The 18,569-nt window shown below is 42.7% G+C and overlaps 1 protein-coding gene across 3 annotated transcripts in view; it reads left to right on the top strand.

Annotated features, from left to right (window-relative positions):
- Positions 1-1,088: 1,088 nt before the first annotated feature.
- Positions 1,089-18,569, top strand: part of Acp3 (acid phosphatase 3) — a 50,007-nt gene continuing 32,526 nt past the window's right edge. For 2 of the 3 annotated variants that reach the window (XM_028869898.2, XM_037207888.1), the window contains exons 1-4: positions 1,089-1,275; positions 13,894-13,989; positions 15,991-16,077; positions 16,519-16,671. In XM_028869898.2, coding sequence (XP_028725731.1) covers positions 1,159-1,275; positions 13,894-13,989; positions 15,991-16,077; positions 16,519-16,671 — 453 coding nt within the window. In that variant the 5' untranslated portion in view covers positions 1,089-1,158. Of the gene's footprint in view, positions 1,276-6,268; positions 6,413-13,893; positions 13,990-15,990; positions 16,078-16,518; positions 16,672-18,569 lie in introns of all 3 variants that reach the window. The other variant, XM_037207889.1, reaches the window with a different exon arrangement.

Genomic DNA, 18,569 nt, shown 5'->3' with positions numbered 1-18,569 from the left:
CGCTCCGCTCCACCCACTTCACCTGCAGGTTCTTACCACGCCTCACCAGCAGGTGTTGTTTCGGCCAGTGATGAGACTGACAGGGTGGGAAAAAGCAGAAAGCCAAGTTTCCTCACTGCATACCGTCTCCTTCCTTAGAGTCCCAGTGAGGTCATGGCTAGAGAGACAAGGGTGTGTCCCCCCCCCAGAAGGTTCATAACCAAAGTTGATGACTGTCAACAAAGCAGAGCAGTGTGGGCTTCTTTGGTTTGGCTTGTGTTTTTTCTGTGTGTTTGCTTGCTTGTTAGTTTGTCTCATTGTTTTAGTGTGTGTTACCGGCATATGTTAGTTACACGTCATAATGGATTTCACTGTGACATTTTCATACATGTGCATAATGTATTTCGCTCGCATTCACCTCGAGGCCCGTCTTACTTTCCCCCAACTCCCAATCGTCCTGTTGCCAGCTCCTTTTTGCTATTTGTTTTCCGTCTGTGACCTAACGAGTTTTTTAGGCACTCGGGTGGCAGCTGTAAGCTGATTGTTATTGTTTGTGTGTATTTTTTTTCTAAAAGGGACCTCCAAACCCCACTTTGCATGGCCACAGATGACCCCATATGCCTTAAGGCATGAAGAGAATCTTCAGCATATCCCCATCCTCACTTGGCTGCCACTGTCAACTCCCTTTACTGGCTACCCGAGAGTTTACAACCACACACCACGTTTGGCAGGAGAAGAAGCCTCGTCATGTCAACACATGCCCGCAGCTGAGGCTTCCTCAAACACCGAGAGCTGAAGCCTAAGCCTTCCAGAGGCAGCAAGGATTTCTTCCCAAAGGGCTGCCCCCAAGCCGGCACAGCATCACCATCCAGCTGTGGGAGAGATAAAGGTGAGCTGAAAAGGGGAAGGCTGGACTGGAGTGGAGGCCTTGAGCTGCTCCAGCTGTGCCCGCTCTGGGCCTCAGAGTCCTAATTGAAGTGGAGGAGGCTGGGATCTGGAACACACATATGACCTGGCATTATTTGCATGCCAAGCCCTGCCCCACCCTTCTTGAAATCCTACTAGGGGAGAATGTGGCTCCGCCTTCCTGTCAATCTCTTGATTAAATAGGCACTTCCCTCCAGAAGCCTCCGGGAGTGCAGCACCTCCTACAGCTGCCAGAAGCAGCTCTCTCCCACCATGAGAACTGTCCCTCTGCACCTGACCAGGACAGTAAGTCTTAGCCTTGGCTGCCTGCTCCTGCTGTCTCTCCGCCTGGACGCAGGCCAAGCCAAGGAGTTGAAGTTTGTGATATTGGTAAGTACACTTCTCTCATTGTTTTTCCTGTTACCGGAGAGACAGAGAAACCAAATGTCACCTTTCGTGTTTCCTTTCTGTTATCTGCCTGAGACCAGACGTTGTTCAGAAAGTGAAGTCATGCAAGCTTGCTTTAAGGAAGACAGCATCCCCCGTTTGCCGTCGAGGGCAATGTTTCTTTACCTTACAGCTGCCCTCTGCTCCGATTCCTTTTGACTGACAGGAAGCCACAGCTAACGCTGTTCATATGCCAGGAGCTAGCCTGGCTCCTTTCCATCTAGTGATCATTTGTTTTCGAATCAAAGAACAGTCGCTTTCTGAAGTTAAGTCCCTAACAAAACTGGAGCAGGTTTGTTGTGTGTGTTTGGTAGCACAAGAGAAACTGAACACAGAATTTCGGAGTGACTCTCAGATTAAATGACTTAGTTGATCATTAAAACCGTGATGTTCCCTACATACAGTAACTGTGAAAAGCCATGAATGAAAAAGGAGACAGCTATGTGCTGCCTGGTGTCAGGGAAGAAACATATACAGTTGAGTGTCAGAAACATATGGAAAGAGCATTTTCAAAGTTCACAGGATTTGCCTCTCTCTCTCCTCTTCTTTCTCCCTCTCTCTCTCTCTCTCTGCTTCTCCTTTAAAAAAAAGATTTATTTAATTATTTATTTGTTGTGTATACCGTGTTCTGTCTGTATGCATGCCTGCAAGCCAGAAGAGGGCATTCAGATCAGATGGTTATGAGCCGCCATGTGGTTGCTGGGAATTGAACTCAAGACCTCTGGAAAAGCCATCTTCCAGCCTTCTGCTTCTCTTTTTATTTCACATCCTCCATTGCTGTTTACATTTTTGTATTCAATATAGTGAAATTTGACTCATTTATAAGCGTGTTTTCCTACTGCAAGAATACTGAGAAACTATTTTCATGATTTAGAGAAAGGACATCTCTTACTTGACACTTAGACATGCTGTTCCTCTCCTGCCAGTGTGAGCTGTTCAGAACATTCTTCTCTTTCTACAGAAAATATTGAATTTTACATAAATCGTGATTCTTAGTCCAGTAAATTTTTATTGGTTTTGAGTCAGGAACAAAAGAGGAGAAAACCAAGGAAGCGCCATCCTCTTCCCTGCAAACCATTTGCCAGCTGCAAGGCTTCTGTGTTGACAAAGCAACATTACACCTCGTACCTTCTGTGGGACACCCATTCGAACGACTCTTTCCCTTGCATGCATGAGCTCCCTGCCAATGTGGTCATTAGAAGAGCATGGGGAGTGTGGAACTGTGCTGTGTCCTGTCACTCTTGTCATACTGTGCTTGGACCCAGGGGGCTGAAGGACAGTCTTCTCTGAGGCCCCAGGGTGAACTCCAGTTAGCTGCAAGCAGCAGCAGCTCTCTGAGTTCTACCCACAGCCCAGGTGACTTGCCGCAGCTGTCAATGGTTTGGGTTTCCTTTCTGTCCCTTCTACCTCGCCACTCTCAGTTAAAGTATGTTCCAAGACTACCAGTTAACTCTTCCTTAAAGAAAAACCAAGCTACAAAGGTAACTCTCTTACAACTCAAAAATTAACCAATACTGCCTAAAGCAAACATTAACTATTTTTCCTACAGTGGCTTCCTTCTATAAATATTAAATAATTTAATATAACTTCCTTGGCTTCTAACAAAACAACTTCTCTCTAATGATATAAGCCATAAAGTATCATTTTCTTCTTTTTATTGATTATAGAGGCTATTTGATTGTACATAAATGGTTAGATTGAACATTCAGAGAAATCCTCAGAAGTTTATTAAGAGAACAAATAGAAGAATCACTTGTCTGGTCTGGTGGCACACACCTTTAATCCCAGCACTTGGAAGGCAGAGACAGTAGGATCTCTGTGAGTTTAAGGCCAGCCTGGGCTATATTGTGAGTTCTAAGTAGTACATGCCCCAAATCTAATAACCCCATTACTCAGGAGGTGAAAGCAACAGGATCGGAATTTCAAGGTCATCTTAAAAGGTAGTGTGAGGCCAGCAAGACCTATGTGAGATCCTGTCTCAAAAAAATGAAAACAAAACAAAAACCCCTACAAACTTGTTCCTATTTTCAAGATGAAGACACGAGTAAAAGAAGTTAGGAAACTTGAAGACAGTCACACAGCTAGACAAACAGCTTCAAACCTACATGTTTGACGCCCTTGACCATGCCCACGATCACTAGATTCCAGCTATTTCTGTTGATTGCGTGTAGCCCAGAATCTGAAACTGGTCTAAGATGCCTGCATGGTTTGTAGCATTACCATGACTCAGAGGCTGTACATGGTTTCCTTGTTTTTCCTCCACAGTCCAAGAAAAATAAGTCTTCAATTCTGAAAAGCCATTTGTGGCAAAAAGGGAAGGAGACTATTATTGGTTCTTGTTCTTGCTGATGAACAGTCAGTTACCTGTGATTTGTTTTACTATTTATTTATTTATTTATTTATTTATTTATTTATTTATTTTTGTAGGGCTGGGGCTGAGCCCATGAATCCAAAGCTTCATATGTGCCAGGCAAACAGCCAAGAAGGAGTACATCCTTGGCCCACTACTCCATTGGACACACACATACAATACACACACACCATGGAAATACATGTAGAAGTCAGAGGTCAGTTTTGTGGAGCTGATATCTTCTTCCAACATTGCGTAGCAAGGATTGCAGTCAACGCACCAGGCTTGCACAGCAAGCCTTTTTACCTACCTAACCATTCCCCAGCCCTACATGACCTTTTGTTCCTCTGTAGCCCAGGCTGTCCTGGAACTCAGGACAGGCTGGGCCTTCAATTCAGAGATCCACTTGCCTCTGCTTCCCGAGTGCTGGGATTAAAGATGTGAACCTCCACAGCCCAGTGATCTTACATGATCTTTTAAAACAAACTTATGAAAGTATTTCCCATGGAATTGTAATAATTGTGATCACTTATTAACAGTTGGATAAAAAAAAGAATTAAGTCTAATACAGGTTTAAATGGTTGAAAGGTCTCTTTAAACTGTTAGATGAAGTGCATCTTTAACAGATACTATAGATTTCAGGGAAAGAGTCTACTTAGTAAACTGCTTCTGGGGATGAATATGGCATCCACCTCTCTAGACTGTCTGTAGAGAGTTGATATTTTTAACTCTGTAGAGAGAAGAGAGTAAGTATGCTGAGTCTCAGTGTACGCAGCAGCCAGCTTTGGTAATTATCACTCAGGGTCAATCTTGCTTCACCCATATACCTACTCATTTCCCACACACGCTCACTTGCCTTTCTTTTTACAATAATCTCATGCATCATATTATTCCATCAGAAAGAGAGAATGCCATTGTAAAGCATCTCTCCCTTCAGTGAGAGAAAAACCACAAATCAAGTGATCTCAGACAGACAAAAATTCTATGTTGCTCTTCTGGCTGTTTATAAAGAAAGGGGTAATGACTCACAATCTGGTGCCTCCTCTTATTCTTCAGGGCTGACCTTATTTCTGCAATCTTACCTGACTCATAGTATATTCTTGGCTCAAAGATCCTCCAAGTCCTGTGCACATTGTCTCTACAGTGGGATGAGTAACCTACCAATCAAGGTTGGACCTGTGCATGACGCTAGCCATTGCATACTTCCAGGACCAACCCATCTTCTCCACTCCCACTCCTCAAGGGTTAGCACCCGGTCTCATAATTAGTTTCCTAATGCTTTTTGTTTGAAGTTGAAAGTGATACCTAGAACAGCACAGAATTTTTTATTAACTCAGTTCCACCACTGTTAACCAGGTCTGGGAGCAGAAACAGGGCCATTTAATGAGAACAACTGAGTTTCACATTCCCTGAACTTAAAGTTGAGGATCACAACCATGGCTAAGCTTCCGCCTTCACAAGGTCATCTTCAGGATCAAGTGACATGATTTAGATATGGAAGTGTAAATTAGTCCAACATTAAGTGCTGCTGGGAGTCATGTAAACGGACTTTTCTTTGGGCTGAGCCAGCTCACAAAAAAAAAAAAAAAAAAAAAAAAAAAAAAAATGACATGGAGACTTATTATCAATTATGAAAACTTGGCCGATAGCTTAGGCTTGTCCCATTAGCTCTTATATCTTAAATTAACCCATTTCTATTCATTTACATGTGGCCACATGATTCGTGGCTTTTACCTCTCCTCCTGAATGTCTGTTCCCTCTGCCTCCACTGGCTACTCTTTCTCTCTTCTTCCCAGAGCTCTCTATCCCCAGAAGTCCCTCATAACCTCTTCTTGTCTAGCTAATGACCCTTCAGCTCTTTATTAAACCAATCACAGTGACACATCTTCACACAGTGTAAAGGAATATTCCTCAACAGAGTCACCATCTAAAATTGAAGGTTCTAACTTTTTGGTTAAATTGTAAATGATTTCTAGTTAATTTTAAAGTTTACTGTCTTTAAGAGTCAGTTTCAACAGTGTAACTGTATTCCCAGACTTTCACCACCTCCATGCAACTTTCTGGAACTTTCAGAATGGAAACTTCATACCCATTACATGGTAGCTCCTCATTTGCCCTCTCCACCCGGGCTTGCCCAACCTTTGGCTCATGAGCAGCCTCTGACCAAGGATAGCTATGAATGCGACCCAACACAACATTGTACGTTCACCTAAATTTATTTTACAATTTATTTTGCAGAAAGCAGTGTCTCATTACAGTGTCAGAAGGTTGGACATACCAGCTAGAGCCCTGGAAGTCACTGTTCTGCTTTCTGTCTCTATGAGTTCAACTCCTCCAGCTGCCTCTCATTTTCAGAACTGAACCATAGTTGTCTCTTGTGACCAGCTTGTGCTGCTTATCATAATGTCCTCGAGGTCTGAGAAGACCCTTCATTATGAGAGAACTTGTTATTTGAATAGGGGCAAAGAAAGGAGACAGATGTTAGACCGCTAGGAACTCTTCTAGCATCGTAGACCAGCCACGTAGCTCATTTGCATGCATGTCTTCCCCGCCTATTAACTCCAGCTTATTTTTTTTTTTCTTGAGGGACATTCAGTTCCATGCATCCAGTTGCTTTGTGGAGAGAAGCTAGGAGTGAAAACAGAGAGGGGCTGTCACACCAAAGTTCAGACAAAGAAAGCACTGTGACCACCCAACTGGATCAGAATACAGTAGAATGGGAAAGCAGAGGTAATGTTTTAAATGATATAAACAGAATCCAGTGGGTTGGATATAAATATTACAGGAAATGGTGAATAGCTAATGACCCCATGATTTCCACTTTGGGTTACTGGAGAGATGAGGTTGCGATGAAGGTAAAATATGTAGAGGATGTTAGAAAGTAATGTACACGGTTCTGGACAGCACCATACAATAAAGCACTGTAGCAAGAAGTGCAGACCCCAGAGTCAGACCACTCGGGTTGCAATGTCAGCTCAACCCGGTGCTAGCTGTGTGGCCCGAGGTGAGCCACTACACCAGTCTGTGAGTCATCACTGGAAATGGGGCCAATAACGCCTCATGGAGTTGTTACGAGGCTTAAGGAAATACATGAAAAGTACTTAGGCCTCTCTGAGGAGTACATGCATCATTGGGACAAGCCCTAATCTCCATATACTAACCATTCACGTGACCAGTTCATTCTTTTTATTCTAAAAAAATCAAGTAAGTATTTATATATCTTTTAAGTTCAGTCCATTTTCTTCCTAGCTTCAGGCTTTGGCCCAATAAACACAAAAGAAGCATGCATTGGTGAGTGATTCAGAATCACAAAACCTATTGCTGTATTGCTCAGTATACTGGTCCATTCAGTTCCTTCATGGCTTCTGGTTGGGAGAGACATTCGATTAGCCTTCATCCTCACTGTTCGTCTTTAGACGATGCCTTTGGCTACAGGCATGGACTTTGCAAGACCTGTTCACCTTTTTTTTTTTTTTTTTAAACTTCACTTGAAGTAGAATTGAAGTGTAAGTAATAGGTTGTAAGTATCTACCGGATGCCAGGCACTTGACTTTTCATACTGAATCTTCCAAATTACCCAAAGGCCATATCATATGATCTTAGTGTTACATGAGAGTCAGAGTTCTTGCTGTTGTTGTTTTGTGTTGTTTTGACCTAGACCTTGCCTTTAATGGCCTAACATTCAATAAATCCTATTCTGGAAGCTTATCCAGAACTTGTGGCTTGGATTGTAAAGAGAGCCACTACATAAAATGGCCCACCGGAAGAGAAAAAGTGGTTCTCTTCTCTCAAAGAGCCTTCTGCTCTTTCTCCTTCACTATGTGGCTCCCTAGCTGTGAGCGCCCAGGAGCAGCAGATGTCTCTGGCAACCATCAGCTTCTATAGACATGTGTGCTGGAAACCGATGGTCCTGAGAGCTGGTGCTGGCCAGGCAGGAGGTCAGTCTAAGCTTGTAGGTTCAGACATCTCTTTCTACTTGTCTGTCCACACATCTCAAAAATTTTCAGAGCCGTGACCTCATTAGAGAGACTGTATTTGGCTGAAAACATTTTAGGTTGCCAATCTAGACATGTCAAGTTTGCAGAGTGGCCCAAATCCAAAGGCAAAAGAAGTATAGCTCTTAGGTAAAGGCACATCAGAGGAGATGATTAGATATTAATAGGCATGCTTCTTGAAAGAGAGGGCCGTTTTCCTTTGCTCAGTGGGTAATGCCATAGGGGCTGCAAACTACTTTCATCAGGAAAAGAAGCATATGGGACAGTTGTGGGTGTGAATAACACTAGTAACCAACATAATAAGAAATTCCATGAACTGAAGACACCCTGTGTGCTCTGAGCTCACATATACTACTACACATGCAATTCTTGTGTTGCTCTTAACTGGTTGAAATGGCTTTGTTGTTACCTGGAAAGAGAAACTGAGAGTTGAGTTTAGTTGTTTTCTCGAGGTCACTGGGGCAGTGGTTGACAAAGCTGGGGTCTGAAACATGCCCTGGTTAACCAGAATACGAGAGCTTTCTGTTTACAGCTTGCACGCAATGCAACACACGGTTTGCACCACTTCCCTTTCCTGCAGGCTTCTTGCTCTTCCTCAGCCCTGGAGAATGATCTTGCTTAGGCCTTTCACATCTTCCTCAGGGCCAGGGCAAGATGTAGCTACATACTGATTCTTTTCACAGCTGACTCTCCCTCTTACCTCTTAGGGCATCCATCTACGGGAAACATCGTTTCTGCCAAACTGTCTTATGTTCTAATTATCTGCCAATGGATTTCTTTCTCAGTTCCTTAAAAGGAGAAGATGGGACTGGGGAGATGGCTCAGTGGTTAAAACACTTGTCTGTGAGTGTGAGCACTGGAGTTTGGATCCAAAGTCATCCCAAAGTTCTAATGCTGTCTTGAGTTCTAACCCTGAAAGGACAGCATGGTGGTTTGTTAAACTCAAGCATAGTCCAAGGGAAGACTCACTATTCTGAACTGGAGGCAGAAATTGGCATGATAGAAGGGGAAACTGAGGGCAGGGGAGGAAGGAAGAAGGCAGGGTTGCATAGCATAGTTTGTTGCTACACGGCAATGAAAACCAAAAGCTCTCATGAAACCAGAGGGCTGGGAAGATGTTTTCACCAGCCTGGAGGAAGGAAAACCAACCCAGGCTCCATTTGTGTACTGTTGTATTCTAGACAGTGGCTGTTTCTTCAGGGATTCTGCTTCCAAGGACTTCCTAGGAAGCTGCAATAATAATCTCTGTTATCAACTTGACTAGCTCTGGCATCACCTAGGGACACTCCTTGAGCATGTCCAAGAAGTTTAACTAAGGAGGGAAGGCACACTCTGAATGCCAGCAGGTCCATCCTAGGGCCCATGGTCCTAGACTGGATAAATGCAGGGTTTAGAAAAGAGAAATCTGACTGACCATCAGCATTCCCCTCCCTCTCTATGCTCCTGGACTGCACATGCAATGTAACCATCTGCTTCACATTCCCAATACCGTGCCCTCCTCGCCAGGACAGATCACATTCAAACCAAGAGCCAAAGCAAAACCTTCCTTCTTTTCCTTAAGTATTATTGTTGGGGATTTTGTCACAGCAATGAGAAAACTAACTAGTATGGAAGAGAAGGAAACAAGTAATATTTTTTAAATCTCTAATGAACACAACCAGAAACTATTAGATGGAACTAAAACAGTAAGAAAGGGTTGAGATTGTGCAAGGGTTTCTCAATGAGAAAGGCTCCTCCTGTTTTTGTAACAAGCCTGAATATCGAGAGTGTGTGTGTGTGTGTGTGTGTGTGTGTGTGTGTGTGTGTGTGTGTGTCAGGAGAAGCAGCAGACACTGGGCATTCAAAGCAGACAGAAAGTCAGGCCAAAGGCACCTGGGGCTGGGCTAGCAGGAGGGCTCCTGCAGGTAAGCACATTTAGCAAGAATGTCACCTGAGGACATTGAGGTGAAGGAGGGGCCTGATCAGGGAGGGTTTGGGGGGAAGAACTCTTATAAGGACTTTTGTGAAGAGCAGTAAAACATGATTTCTTTCTTTCTTTTTTTTTTAAACATTATATTTTTAAGAGTGATAAAGTTGTAAGTTAAATACTAATTGTATACAGACTGACCATAGGAGCCGGCAGTGGATTCATAGGGATTGCTTGTTTTTTTTTTTTGTTTTTAAGTATTGTTATTTGTAGATGACATGATAGTATACATACAAAATTCTACCAGGGAATTCCTACAGCTGATAAACACACTCAGTGAAGTGGTTGCACATGAGATTAACTCTAAAAAAAATTAGTAGCCCTCCTATATACAAATGACAAATAGGTGAAGAAAGAAATCAAGGAAATGACACCCTTCTCAATAGCCACAAATAATATAAAATATTTTGGGGGTAACTCTAACCAAGCAAGTGAAAGACTAGTATGACAAAAACTTCAAGTCCTCGAAGAAAAAAACTGAAGAAGATATCAGAAGATGGAAAGATATCCCATGTTCATGGATCAGTAGGATTAACATAGTAAAAGTAGCCAGGAAATCCAGGTATGGTGGTTCATGCCTGCAATCCAGTCTTTGGGAAGCTGAAGCAGGGGGATCACTGCAAATTCAAACCAGCCTGGATTAGATCAGGGCATATAGAGGGAGACCCCTTCTAAAACAAACAAGAAATAGCAAGGGAAATGTTCTTTAAGGCATAAAGGAGTGTGTGATTGAGGGTTCTCGTGATCTCAGATCTCTTCCTATGGCAATCATCACTAGTTCTGTGGAAACTCCTGACCTTTAATAATGTAGTTTTAGTTTTCTAAAGGTTTTGATAGAGCAAAATTACTTGACTGAGGTCAGAAGCAATAATGTAGTAGAGTTGGGAGACTGTCCCACTGTAGACTTAAGAAAGCCTAGACATAGTCCTTGCTGAGTTGAGAAGCTCTGAGCTCAAAGAATGTCATCTGCACATACAGGCATGGATACATGGGTCCAAGCACACATAGGGACAGGATGTCCACACACATGCATGTACGTACACACACACACACACACACATACACACACACACAAATCTTAACCTGCAGTTCCTCACTGGAACAGGGATATTTAGTGTTTCTATGGAATACCTCTTTTTAAAAGTTCATAGTATGTTTCAACCACTAACTTAACAACATTTAAAATCTACTGTATCATGTGAGAATACAATTATTCCTGGGTATAGTCAGGATTACTCCCAGTGCTCTGCTCTTTATTAAATGTATTGTTTTATTTTATTTGTGTGTATGTGTTGTTTATTTGAACAAGGTCTCATATTATTATACCCTAGGCTGGCCTCCAACTCACTAGGTAGTATTCAGCACTACACTTAGCTGTTTTGATGTTGCTTTGGGTCTTTTGGGGGAGTTGTTTGTTTTGTTTGCTTGTTTTGAGTTTGTTTGTTTGTTTGTTTGAGACAAGGTCTCTCTACATAGTTCTGGCTGTCCTAGAACTCACTATGTAGACCAGGCTGGCTGTGAACTGACAGAAATCTACCTGTCTCTGCCTTCTGAGTGCTGGGATTAAAGATGTGTACCACCGTGCCCAGCTGTGTTTGTTTGTTTGCTTGTTTTGGGACAGGGTCTCATGTGAAACTCGGCTAGCCTCTTGTCTCAGTTCCTGGGTGCTGGGACTACAGGGGACTGCCAACCTGCAGGGCTATGCTCTGCCAAGGAAGTCACACTCGTTTGTTTGTTGTGTCTCAGCTTTATTGTTTAAATACTACTTACAGAGTATGGTGTGGAGAGACTGTTTTTTATAACAAGGGTTTGGATTCTTCTTGTGCAACACACACACACACACACACACACACACACACACACACACACACCTACAAATTCCAATCTTACAGAAGAGGATATTGAGAAGAGTTTATTACAAAGAAAATCTCCAGGTCTCAGATCATGCTGACTTAGCTGGGGAGAGGGGGGATGAGGAGTGGACCTGGAGAAACAAAGCTGTCACTAGTGAAATTGTCACTAATGAAGCTGTCACTAGTGATACTGTCACTAGTGAGTGGTGAAGAATGCTAGTGTTGAAGCTGGAAAGATGGCTCAGCAGTTAAGAGCAATGGCTGCTCTTCCAGAGGTCCTAGGTTCAATTCCCAGCAACCACATGGTGGCACACAACCATCTGTAATGAGATCTGGTGCCCTCTTCTGGCCTGCAGTCATACATGCAGGCAGAACACTGTATACATAATAAATAAATAAATCTTAAAAAAGAATGCTAGTGTTGAAGGCTGGAGGTATAGCTCAGTGGGAGAGAATATGCTCAAAGCCCTGGGTTCAATCTACACACACACACACACACACACACACACACACACACACACACACTCAAGAAGACACTTGTGAAAGACAGTGGCCAATGCCTGGGTAGCTCTACCACCTACCTGCTTGAGAATTTGGGCTCATCACTTGACTGAGATGAGCCGTGAAGTGTACATAATAATAATAACATTGACTAAGCTGCAGAACTGGTTGAGAATATTAAACATGAGAAGCACTTAGCAACTTCTCAAGGCAGAGCCAGTATGGAAAAAACATTAAGTATTTTTGTAGTTGAATGCTGGTAGGAAGGGTTGTGCCTGGTAGGAAGGGTTGTTCATTGTTTCAGTAGAACGCTCATTATGGTATTTCTCTTTGGCTAACTCGGTGGTGAGGTTGGTTTGGTCTTTGCAATTGTCATAACAAGGAAACACTATGGGCAGCTAGTGAGCAAGAGGCCAAGAGCCTGCTGAACAGTACACAAGGCAGCTTTCCTACAGTGGAGAATTATCTGCCCCTGAAAATGTACAGTGCTAAGATTGAAACCCTGAAAAATCAATGTGAGGTTTGGAGCCTGTGAAAGCTGCATCACCATTGTCATTCCTCAGATCTGGGAAGTTTGTTACACAGTGGCTACGGATCCAAGCAGTCTAAGACGCCCCTGGTTGTGGAGACAGAGTCACCAATGGCTAACACGGATGGTCCCCACTCACGACCAAGTCTCTCCTGCAGACTGGCACCAGCAGCTGGTCTTCCTGCTGGAAAGGGAAACTTCACAGCTCTTTCTCCTTACCTGCCCCCGGGGGCCTCTTACCACCCTCTGCCCTGTTCCTCTCTCTGTTCTGTAGGCTGTCTTGCTGGGCTTTTAGTTTCCCACTGGTTTAGGGCAGCAAAGACCCACTTTGTTCAGATACCAGAGGCATAGCATGAGTCTTAGAAGCCTTCCTTGCTATTCTGGAATTCCTTCCTTAAGGTGTCTCAAGTTTGAGGTTGTTTCTTCCTCAGTGTCTACCAAATTGTTTTGTAGGTGTTCAGAAACACAACGTTCTTGCTTACTTACAGTGGGGTCTCTCAGTAGGTAAACCAAGTGACAAGCGAAGGTGATCTCAGACCAAATGAAGTGTTATGCAACCATCCTCTATGTTATTAAATATTTTCTGCATCCATGTAAGACCTCATCTTGTCCTTCTTGAGTATGTTTCTTTCTTTATGTTTTGATTATAAAACAGCATTGAGTGTGGCCTGACATGCTACTATTTTAGAATCAAGTACCAAGGTTTCAGAAGTCCAAACATCTCTCTTCAGAAACAAATGCACAGTCCGAATAGCATGATGTGTATACAGATCCAAAGTGTGTTATTAACATGATGAGGTCTGGCTTTTCTAATCTCCTGATCTGTAATTCATGTGCCATCAACCTCCTAAAACTAATTAATCACTGAGCCAAAGTATCCACAAATGAGTGTATCCTTTCAAAACCACTGTTTTTACTAAATGTGAAATTTTAAGAACATTGTTACTGTCACAGTAATTAAGAAAAGAACATTTCTAATCAGTCTGTCTGCACCAAGTGATCTTGTATGCTCATGCATCTGTCTACCATCTTGGATACATTACTCTATCTCCATGTATATACCATTCAATTTCCAATGCCCAATTATCTTGATGTTATAATTACATCAAGCACAAGAAAATGTTAATGGTTCTTCACCTGAGTTTTATTTGTACAGAATTTTAAAAGACTGATACCCTTGGTCATAAGCCCAACTAACAAAACCAAGATCAGTGGAGAAGGAGCAGTTTGTCATTAGAATCTAGAGCTCTCCAGGTGATTCCAGTGGACAGCCAAGGTAGCAGCCATGGTTTAAGAAACTCTATTATGACGGGTAGAGGCAAAACACTCAAGTGAACTTTGTAATGTTGTCCCATGTCTCTTTTTAGGTGTTTCGGCACGGAGACCGAAGTCCCATCGATACCTTTCCTAATGACCCCATTAAGGAATCCTCATGGCCACAAGGATTTGGCCAACTCACCCAGGTTAGTTTGATCTATTTTGTTGTTGTTTTATATTTTTGAGGCAGATTTTCATATAGTATAGGCTGGCCTTGAGCTCCATACACAGCCAAGAATGACCTTGAACTCCTTCCTCCACCCCCAAGTGCAGGGATTGCCAGTGTGAGCCACAGCTTTGGTTAATTTTTTGAGTAAAGGAGAGATGTGTACAGAGTTTTCCACTTTGATACATTTATCCTGCTGACTGTATTTAAGTGTGAGAGGTTTCCATGGAGATTGTCTAGAGACATTAAAATAGCAACAATGTCTTATTTAATTGGCATAGGGCATGCCTAGGCATTAGGATGTTTGGACAATCCTCAACTGATTGCCTCGTTTTAATGTTCAGCCAAAGCTGAGAATCACAGCCCTAACCAACCATCAGGTTTTGTAGAAATTATAACTCAGAGAAGCTATGGGAAGCCAGTATCTGCTGCTTCGGAAGGTCAGAGCCCTTCCCACCATGGCCTAACCATCTTTCTGTCTAATGAGAGAATGTCACAAAGGCTCACATATTGTTTTCTTAGTACAGGCTCCTGTTTCCTTGCTCTGCTTTTCTAGTGAGACCGAAAGATTTTGGAGGACCATGAGGTCCAGATTCCAACCTAGAAGTCTCTTAAGTAGCAGATTCCAAAAATCAGCTCTAAGTTAAAAGACAATTAGACCCAAAGTACCTGCTTCTTCAGCTACTCGGACTGTGGTACATTGTTCCTTCACAACAGTCATCCTCATATTTGATAAAAGGTGATGACAGATGCTTGCAAGTAATATGCAAATGAATAATCGTGTGCAAGCAGTGGCTTCAATGACTGCATCCTGTCTGACTTGTGACTCTCTGCTGAGGCTCTGGATTAATGACAAACTTCAACACAATGTTCCTCCAAGCCTGACATGCTGTTCCTTCAGCCTGAATCATTTGGAGGTCCTTGCTAAAACCAATTCCAGGGCCACATTCCAGATGTAGAGAGCTAGAATCTTAGGGGGAGATGCTGATGATTCTGAGTTTCAATAGACGCCTCTGGATACTTTTATTTTAATGCACATCAATGCTCTCAGCTAAGGCTGATGTCAGTGGCCCACCAGACTCTCTGAGAGAGATGGCTAAAAACAGACCCCTGGGGCTGAAGAGTTGGCTCAGTGGTTAAGAGCACTTGGTGTTATAGGAGGTGATTCAGATTCAATTCCTGGTACCTGCACAGTGGCTCAACAATCATCTGTAACTCCAGGGCATCTGATGCCCTCTTATGACCTCTGTGGGCACCAGGCACACATGTGTTGCATAGACACACATACAGGCAAAACACACATACACATAAAATAATAAAATAAACAAATCTTTTTAAAAAGTTTTCTGAACCCTTCTTCCAAAGTTACTCACTTTGTAAACCAGGCTGGCCTTGAAATCACAAAAATCCACTGCCTCTGTCTCCTGAATGCTGGGATTAAAGGCTTGTACCACCATACCCAGCACTCCCCAAGTTTCTTGCTCAATACATCACAAGTAGGGCCCAAGAATTTGATTTCTAACATGCTCCCAAGTGATGCCAACCCTGCTGATCCACAGATCACACTTTGAGTAACAAGCTGTATTTTTTATGAGCCAGTCATAAACAGACTGTGAATATAATAAATCAGTAAGGCTTAAAGGGACCTTCAGATTCAGCAAGCTCAACTTCATCAGATGACTGGATTTTATTCGAAAAAAATCCCTAGGGAGTGATCAATCACTTTGAATGTTCTGCCCACAGGAATCCCACTACCATACCTCGGACGAGCCATTTACTTACACAAATTGTCAACTATCAACTAAACACATACTAACAAAGATGAAGGAGTATTCTCAGGGAGTCCTGACGAAGGCAACTGTTGTCTCTTGTCTTAGTTAAAATAGGAGGTTTTATTGTGGAACTGTGATGCACATCTTGTTCACATTACTATGATAATGTATATTTTCCCTAATCTTCATTTTTTTTTCTTTCCCCATAGCGGGGCATGGAACAGCATTATGAACTTGGAAGTTATATCAGAAGAAGATACGGAAGATTCTTGAATGATTCCTATAAACATGATCAGGCAAGTTGGAGAATCAGACTTTGACCTTTGACCCTTGAAAAAATCAAACTAATTTTTAATGCGTAGAAGAATTTATAACTTTGCCTATTGTCTGAAAAACTGATACACATCAGAGATCTTATTTACAGATGTATTTCTCTTTATGGAATTATTTTGCCCTATAAAAATTTATGAATCTTAGTTCAAGTTTTTATAGGTACCTACGTAAATACTTTGGCCTAGTGTCACTGGTCAACTCAACTCTTGGCCTACTGATTGCTTTGTTCCATTGTATTTTTGTGGTATTATCCATCCCTTGACAGATATGAGTATGATGTTCCCACCATGCCTGCTGACATCTATGCTTCTCTTCAGATTTTTCCCTGATACCCTGTTAGCTCCACAGAAAGAAATCATCACGTTTTCTCTAATTTCCCATTTGCTTTGCTTTGCCCCCTCTAGGTTTATATTCGGAGCACAGATGTCGACCGGACTTTGATGAGTGCTATGACAAACCTTGCAGCCCTGTTTCCCCCAGAAGGGATCAGCATCTGGAATCCCAGCCTGCCCTGGCAGCCCATCCCAGTGCACACAGTGTCACTCTCTGAAGATCGGGTCAGTGTCCGGCGTAATCCAGGAGGAGGCAGCTAGGCCGCTAGGGCCTTACAGATTCGGTCTGCTGGACACACAGGACACGGAAATGTCCAGACAACCAAGGCTAGGAGCTGAGGTTCTCTTTAGATCCATTTTGCTTTACTACCATTTCAACTTTTGGTAATTTCTCTCCCTCCATCTACATATGTATGGACACACACACACACACACACACACACACACACACACACACACTTCCTAGTGTTCTGCCTTCAATGCCCATGATTTTAAAGGCCAACATAGGTTTCTCATCTCCCATAAATATCCAAAAATCTTCCTGCCCACCAAAAACTACTCTCTCATTAAAAATTTACATTCTGGAGCAAATGAAATAAAATGTTCAGAGAGGTAAAATAACAAACAAACTTCACCCAGTGCCCCATTTCTAGTAAACGACAATCAGTCCTGGGCCTCTCCCATTCAAAGCATCTTCTTCCCTGTGAAACAGTGGTTCTTAGACTTAGCTGCCCTTGAGAACCCCCTTGAGAGTTTTCAGGATGCTGGATAACTAGGGGCCCTCCTCAAGTCAGTCTCTGAGGGTAGGGCCTGTACATCAGTATCTTTTAAATTGTTTTTATTTCATTATATGTGTAGGAGTGTTTTGCCTACATGTAGGTCTGTGCATCATGTGTGTGCCAGGTGCCCTTAGAAGCCAGAAGAGGGAGTTAGATCTGGAACTTGAATTACAGATGCTTGTGAACTGCTATGTGGGTGCTGGGAAACAGACCCTGGTCCTATAGAAGAGCAACGAGTGCCCTTAACTGCTACAACCATCTCTTCAGCCCCAACATCAGATTTTTTGTTGTTATTGTTGTTGTTGTTGTTGTTGTTGTTGTTTTTGTTTTTCGAGACAAGGTTTCTCTGCGTAGTTTTGGTACCTGCCCTGGATCTCGCTCTGTAGACCAGGCTGGCCTCAAACTCACAGAGATCCTCCTGCCTCTGCCTACTGAATGCTGGGATTAAAGGTGTGCACCACTGCTGCCCAGCATCCAACATTAGTATTTTAAAAATAACCTTCCTAAATGATTTTACGGGCAGCCAAGTTTGAGATGCAGCACCATATGCCAAGTTGCCTAAATGGAACTACTTGAGAGAAATTCAAATTAACTCATTTAGAATAGGTTGACCAAGAAATCTAGTCTTTTCAAAGAAATTGGTGTTTAGAAAATAGGAATAAATAAATCTAACCTTCTGATGTAGAATGTAAAGGAATATGAAGAAACGGTTTGGAACAGAGAATTAATCCTCAATTTCCTGAACTATATTGTAAGCTTGACCATTTTGTGTTTTATAACTGAGCACTACAGACTGGGTCGTTTGTTTAAATACAGAGGTTCATTCAGCTCACACTTTGAAGACTTGAGGTCCGAGGCATGACATCAACATCTGTTCAGAATCTGGTGTGGAACGTCTTGCTGAGTCATGACCTGCCAGAGGATATCAGATGGCAAAGCAGAGCAAGTGTATCTGAGAAAGTTTGCTTTTATAACAAATCCCCTCCCACCCATAGAGACCCACTAATCCATTTCTGAGGGCAGCATACTTGTGACCCAGTCAATCACATCTCCCAAGTTCAACCTCTCAACATAGCCTCACAGGAGACCAAGTTTCCAACACATGACTTCTCTAGAGGACATATCGAAATCACAGCAGCATCTCATACTCTGTGTATTAGTATTGTCCGGAAGCCTTTCCCAGGGACTTCTGGGATACACTATTATCCTCTCTGCCCTGTCAATACTGCTAGATACTTGACTTAATGGCCATATGAATTTTTCATACATGCTTCATAGAAGTTTTCAAAATGCTTTGTAGAAACAGCCCTCCCCTGTCAACCCCACTCGAGGTTAATCCACTAT

The sequence above is a fragment of the Peromyscus leucopus genome, chromosome 7 (genome assembly GCF_004664715.2).
Source record: "Peromyscus leucopus breed LL Stock chromosome 7, UCI_PerLeu_2.1, whole genome shotgun sequence".
Taxonomy (NCBI): Eukaryota; Metazoa; Chordata; class Mammalia; order Rodentia; family Cricetidae; genus Peromyscus; species Peromyscus leucopus.
This window is presented reverse-complemented; position numbering and strand designations above follow the sequence as displayed.